At 46.5% G+C, this 6,660-nt stretch overlaps 1 protein-coding gene across 1 annotated transcript; it reads right to left on the bottom strand.

Annotated features, from left to right (window-relative positions):
* Positions 1-1,147: 1,147 nt before the first annotated feature.
* txnipa (thioredoxin interacting protein a) lies at positions 1,148-4,298 on the bottom strand. Its single transcript, XM_063009415.1, has 6 exons — positions 3,921-4,298; positions 3,189-3,264; positions 2,920-3,067; positions 2,475-2,834; positions 2,067-2,375; positions 1,148-1,804 (listed from the first exon to the last, which is right to left on the bottom strand). The coding sequence occupies exons 1-6, from the start codon at positions 4,174-4,176 to the stop codon at positions 1,757-1,759; spliced, it is 1,197 nt and encodes a 398-aa protein (XP_062865485.1). The 5' UTR covers positions 4,177-4,298; the 3' UTR covers positions 1,148-1,756.
* Positions 4,299-6,660: the final 2,362 nt, after the last annotated feature.

Below are 6,660 nucleotides of genomic sequence, written 5' to 3'. Positions count from 1 at the left end.
CTTACCATATAGAAGCACTTTGTAGTTCTACAATTACTGACTGTAGTCCATCTGTTTCTCTGCATGCTTCAATGGTCAGGACCCCCACAGAGCAGGTATTATTTAGGTGGTGGATGATTCTCAGCACTGCAGTGACGCTGACATGGTGGTGGTGTGTTAGTGTGTGTTGTGCTGGTATGAGTGGATCGGACACAGCAGCGCTGCTGGAGTTTTTAAACACCTCACTGTCGCTGCTGGACTGAGAATAGTCCACCAACCAAAAATATCCAGCCGACAGCGCCCCGTGGGCAGCGTCCTGTGACCACTGATGAACGTCTAGATGACCGACTCAAACAGCAGCAATAGATGAGCGATCGTCTCTGACTTTACATCTACAAGGTGGACCGACTAGGTAGGAGCGTCTGATAGAGTGGACAGTGAGTGGACACGGTGTTTAAACACTCCAGCAGCGCTGCTGTGTCTGATCCACTCATACCAGCACAACACACACTAACACACCACCACCATGTCAGTGTCACTGCAGTGCTGAGAATCATCCACCACCTAAATAATACCTGCTCTGACCATGACCATGTACTGTAGAGAAACACATGGACTACAGTCAGTAATTGTAGAACTACAGAGTGCTTCTATATGGTAAGTGGAGCTGATAACATGGACAGTGAGTGTAGAAACAAGGAGGTGGTTTTAATGTTATGGCTGGCACATGTTAGTACTAAGCATGGCTCAAACGCCTGAGCTCACATTTACCATAATTTTTACCATAATCTGTGTCATAGTAAACATAGTAAAAAGGCCCCGACTCACAATCTGCCTTCCAATTCATCCCAAATGTGTTAATGTAGTGAGGTTGAGGTCAGAACTCTTCAGGTCAGGACTCTTTGTGCACAGGAGTACAAGTAGAGCCATGCTTTAATAGGAAAGGGCCTTCCCCAAAGTTAAAGTAACACTAGCAAGCCGTAGCCTAGTGGATAAAGTACTGGACCAGTAATCAGAAGGTCGCTGGTTCAAGCCCCGTTGGAGCCAGGTTGCCACTGTTGGACCCTTGAGCAAGGCCCTTAACCCTCAGTTGCTTAGACTGTATACTGTAATAAAGGCGTCTGCTAAATGCAGTAAATGTAATGAAATGACATGTGAGACAAAATGATTTGATTTTAAATTCATTTTATTATAAACAAACCCACAGGGTTCCAATAAAAAACACATTTTACATCTTAAAATCTGACAGGATATAAAAAAAACGACGTTTTACGTTATAAAGTCGTAACACCGTAACGCAGGATCCAAAATGAAATGCGATCATGAGGAAAAAACCCACCAACATTCCTGCACACAGTGCAGATCGTAATCGTGCAAAACAACCCCCCCCCCCCCCCCGCTTTGGCACTTCGGGTGTCAGGATCACCAGTTTGGCCCTTTTGATAGGAAAGATTCAAACCCGGTGCGCGGATGCAGCGTAACACACAAAACCCCCAGCAGTGGAAGACAAGAGTTCTAATAACGGTAACGTTAATACGGCGAGGAGTCCTCGGGTCGCCCCGCGCGCGCCCCACGCGCGCCCCCCTCTTCAACAGTGAAGCTCAGAAGATGCTTAGCGCTCTACTCAGGGAAAGTCTGATCCGGACCGGACCGGACCGCGCCAGCGTGCGCTCGGACGGGCGCCCGTCCCCCGACTTCTCGCGTCCTCTCATCGCCGAGAAAGGTTCGGCGGCTTCTCAGACGGCTCGCTTCGACAGGTAGCGGCGGTGGAAGGCGTTCAACACACGGGGAGCATGCGGGCGTTTCCGATGTACTCCTCCTCCACCTGAGAATGAGAGGGAGCGCGGGGCGGTCAGGGTTTGCACACACGTTAGCAAAGCAGCCTATTCGTTAGCACACTGAGCTAAATGCTAACCAGACTCTTAAGCGCTAAGGTAATCGCTGACTAGACATTCGTTCGCCATATGTGAGGCAGGGATGCTAACTTGTCTGATGTGTCGCTACCTTGATAGGCTACTACGTTTAGTCTGTCAGCCACTAAGTTAGCGCTCTGGGCTAATTGCGTATTCGCCGTTTGGGACGCTCACCTCGGAGTAGGGTGGCAGCATGGGGAAGGAGAACTGCGGGCTGTTCATGAAGATGGGACTGTCGCCTCCGTCGTAGTCGTCCAGCAGCGGCGTGAGAGGCTGGTCCAGGCGGCAGTCGCGGGTCACGTCGCAGTAGCTGGGCGGGCACGAGGACGGCATGCGCAGGGACACCCAGCTGGCGGAGGCCGTGCTGCCGTCCTGGCTGCTCATGCTGTTGGTGCGGCTGCTCAGGCCGCTGTAGGGCACGGTACCGATGACCAGGGGAAGTTCCAGCACCAGCTTGTCACTGCCCGGGATGTGCATGTAGATCTGAGGGAGGAGAGGCGGCGGAAACGTTAATCACACGCCAGGCGGCTAAACACGCGCGGCCTGCTGAGCCAAGTCCCGAAGCTACGTGCTAACACTCACCATGAGCTCGTACTCGACGCGGATGATGTTGCAGCCCAGGATGGAGGGTCTGATCTTGGGCACGCGGATGGACTTGCCCTGCCAGGCGTCGCACATCCCGGAGATGATGTGGTTGCCCCGCACCGAGGAGAGCTTCTGCCTGAACGTTTTGGTGTGCCCGTTGGCCTGGTACGTGTGCTTGGCGACGATGGCGGCCTTGGGCACCACGATGCGCGAGCAGGTGTTTTCGAACTTGGCGTCGATGCAGATCTCCTCGCCCTCGCAGAAGCCGCGCCTGTCGATCTTGGCGTTCAGGGACACCTGGCCGTCGGGGATGAACATGCAGGTGACCTTCTTCTCCTTCATGCCACCTGTCGGAGACTGAAGACGGGCACAAACCAGAGAGTCAGACTTGGTACTCGGTACTCGAATCATACGTACTCGACACGAGCAGAAAGAAACTCACCAGCAGGTCGGGCGTGTTCACGTCCAGCGGCTCCTCCACCTCGAAGTGTTTCATGCACTCCAGCGCCGGCTGGGACGGTCTCGCCATCAGGGCTTTCACGAAGTACTGCACGCTGCCGAATTTTCCCTTGTAGGACGACACGAGCTGCCTGCGAGAGCGAGAAGAACGCACACGTGGTTACTACACAAGTCTGGCATGGCATCCCAGGAACATCTACTGCACGCAACATTATGGGAATGATGCCACACTGGCATGGGACTGGCACTCACCCCTGCTGTGGGAGCTCAAATCCAAATGTGTATTCGTAGGTGTTGCCAGGGCGGAGGATGACTGAGCCATCGGTGTCTGTTCGGAGAAATCGAGAAATTAATTAATTCCATCATATAAAACTGTCAAATATTTACTCATTAAGCTAAATCCTCAGGTAACTTCACTAATTAGTCAATACTTGCACACTCCACTACTAAAGAGTATGGAAAAATAGTATTAATTATATGTATCTGAAATACTATTAAATAAGAAAGTATGCATATTAGGAAGTAGTCATATGAATGAAATGATTTCTTCTTACGTATTCTTTACATACTCTTTAGTATGGATTCAGTAATGTACGACTGTTATTGCCATTCCATTCTAGCACTCTAGTTAGTATGTAGGACCACATACTTACTTATGTACTAAATAGTAAGACTAAACACATCATAATAGAAATAAGTGGCATACTGCCTAGTACAGTAGTATACAGTACGTAGAATTAACCTGGCATACTTTTAAGTACACAAGTATGAATTCCTCAGCGTACTAGTCTTTGTGAACTTGCACACTAGCGTACTAATCAGTAAACAGTACGCGACCCTTAACAGAACATTGTGTCCTACTTTCACACACTACGAAGTACACAAGTATGGATTCTGCGGCATAGATCCAGTACAGCCTTTCTATACTAGCGCACTACTTATTCTGCTAGTATGTATTATTATTGACCAAGCCCCGGATCTTACCTGAAGGATGATCATCCAAATGGACATCTTCTTCATACTTCAGGTAGTCAATTTCCTCCCGACATTTCTGCTTTCCCTTAGAATAATCCACTCTGGCACATCCGATGCCCAGCACTCTCATGGCAGAGACTCTGGTGTTCTCCAGAACCTCCACCACGATCTTGCCAGCCACTTTATCCCCGCTGCAGTAGAAAGTCTTGGTGGGATCGTTAAAAACGATCTGGAAGATCTTCACTCTCTTGGTCATGGCCACCATGCTTGCGTGTTTTGATCGATTAGACTCGGGTTCAGTTATATCCACTACTAAGGCACTGTGATGGAAGCTTTGTCTGAGCTAATTTCTTTAGCTCAGTCTTATATAGTCCTGTAGCCTCTGATTCACCAGGCGGTTTGTTGTTTACCTCCTCTTTTAAGCACCGAGGGTTCATGCTCTGCGTGTGGCGAGCACGTGCACAGCTCTCCCATTGGCTCAAATCTCTTGTTTTCGTCGCTTCCAGCCAATCAGCGCTCGGGAGCGGCGCGTGAACAGCTCGTGGACAGCGGCCATGCAGCGAGTGTACAGCAGCTGGCGGAAATACAGAGAAGACTGGACAGACAAAAATGTTCGGAACAAAGGGTTCTTTCCCACGATGAGTTCTGTCACGTAAACGAACGAGTTCGTTTCCTTCTTATGAGGTTTAATGTATAAGGGACAAGTTCTCCACTAAATATAAAACTATCTGTAGAAACTAAACTGTAAAGAGTTCAGTCACAACTGGAAAGTTAACAGCACCACATGTATTCATAATTAGATCAAATTTTGATGATGAGTTTTATTCATATAGTATATATATATATACTTTATACATAAGTTTATTGTCATTTTCACAAGTACCTGCATGTTTTTCCTGCTACATACAACAATAAACAAGCTATACCAGCCTTAAGATATATACTGAAATAACACCTCCATATGTACCCGCAGGCCCTGTTGTTGCTGTGTGTTGTTGTGATTATACAGATACTTGTATGTATAATCTGAATCTTTGTAGTGTGTACTATTATTTTTGATCTATGTAACTTATTACTGAGGCCTTAACTTTCTTCAGACCTATCTATCTATCTATCTATCTATCTATCTATCTATCTATCTATCTATCTATCTATCTATCTATCTATCTATCTATCTATCTATCTATCTACACTATATTGCCAAAAGTATTCACTCGTCTGCCTTCACACGCATATGGACTTCAGTGACTCCCATTCTTAATCCATAGGGTTTAATATGATGTCGCCACCCTTTGCAGCCGTAACAGCTTCAACTCTTCTGTGTTTATGGGAATTTATGGGAATTTTTGACCATTCTTCCAGAAGCGCATTTGTGAGGTCAGACACTGATGTTGGACGAGAAGGCCTGGCTCGCAGTCTCCGCTCTAATTCATCCCAAAGGTGTTCTATTGGCTTGAGGTGCAGGCCAGTCAACTTCTTCCACACCAAACGACTCTGCAGAAAGTTGGCGACCTCAGCGCACCATGCGCCTCAGCATCCGCTGACCCGCCCTGTCATTTTACGTGGTACCACTTGGTGGATGAGTTGCTGTCGTTCCCAAACGCTTCCACTTTGTTATAATAGCACTGACAGTGGACTGTGGAATATTTAGTAGCGAGGAAATTTCACGACTGGACTTGTTGCACAGGTGGCATCCTATCACGGTACCATGCTGGAATTCACTGAGTTCCTGAGAGAGACCCATTTTTTCACTAATGTTTGAAGCAGTCTGCATGCCTAGGTGCTTGGTTTATACACCAGTGGCCATGGAAGTGATTGGAACACCTGAATTCAATGATTTGGATGGGTGAGTGAATACTCACCAATATAGTCTATCTATCTATCTATCTATCTATCTATCTATCTATCTATCTATCTATCTATCTATCTATCTATCTATCTATCTATCTATCTATCTATCTATCTAGAACAGTACTCAACAAAATAATATAAGAGTGCCACAGTAGTGTATTTTAACGTATTTTCTTTCAGCTGGTCCCATATTTAGGGTTCCCACAGTGAATCTGGTCCATATACCATAGTTGGCACAGTTCTTACGCTAAATTGTTTTCCTGGTGCAACCATCTTATTTTATCCGGGCTTGGGACCAGCTCCGGGAACGCACTGACAAGCATACTGTCTAATGACTAGGCAGTTTCGGCCACCCTCCCACAGAAGCTCGAACCCCAGCAGTATTGTGCTAGTGTATTTTACTGCTACGCCACCTGAGTGCTCACATAGTAATGTATAAACTGCATACAAACGAAAGGGCCACAATGAAGGGTGGCATTGATGACAGTGGATTACTTAACAATCATTACTCAACAATCATTACTCAACAATCAGCAAGACAGAATTAAAATGCGAGATCAGTGCAGGTATAAACACCAGATATAAACAGAAGAGACCAATCCTCGGCTGCTTCTGCTCAGTATCTCACAGATCAACCAAAACCAAGGAGAGCACGAGCACTGAACTATAGCAAATAAGGTTTAGGAACTCACTTTGGGTTGGTTCGACAATTAAGTAACAGGAAAAAGGGGTACTGGAAAAACAGAAAAGAGAAAAAGAGGAACATACGATTACTGAAAAATATCTAGTTTAACAAAATAATCTAAAATTACTTTAATATTATAAACAGAAAGCGAGAAAAAAACAGATAAAGAACGGTGACGTAGAGAGAGAAATAAAGAAGAAAAAGAGAAACAGA

Source organism: Trichomycterus rosablanca, chromosome 2 (genome assembly GCF_030014385.1).
Source record: "Trichomycterus rosablanca isolate fTriRos1 chromosome 2, fTriRos1.hap1, whole genome shotgun sequence".
Lineage (NCBI taxonomy): Eukaryota > Metazoa > Chordata > Actinopteri > Siluriformes > Trichomycteridae > Trichomycterus > Trichomycterus rosablanca.
Note: the sequence above shows the minus strand (reverse complement) of the source record. Positions and strands in the feature narration are given on the sequence as shown.

Coding starts and splice junctions, on each gene's coding strand:
- txnipa (XM_063009415.1), bottom strand. CDS start 4,176: ATGGTGGCCATGACCAAGAGAGTGAAGATCTTCCAGATCGTTTTTAAC. Junction 3,068..3,188: donor TTTGAGCTCCCACAGCAGGG/GTGAGTGCCAGT, acceptor TCGCTCTCGCAG/GCAGCTCGTGTCGTCCTACA. Junction 2,835..2,919: donor TGAACACGCCCGACCTGCTG/GTGAGTTTCTTT, acceptor GCCCGTCTTCAG/TCTCCGACAGGTGGCATGAA.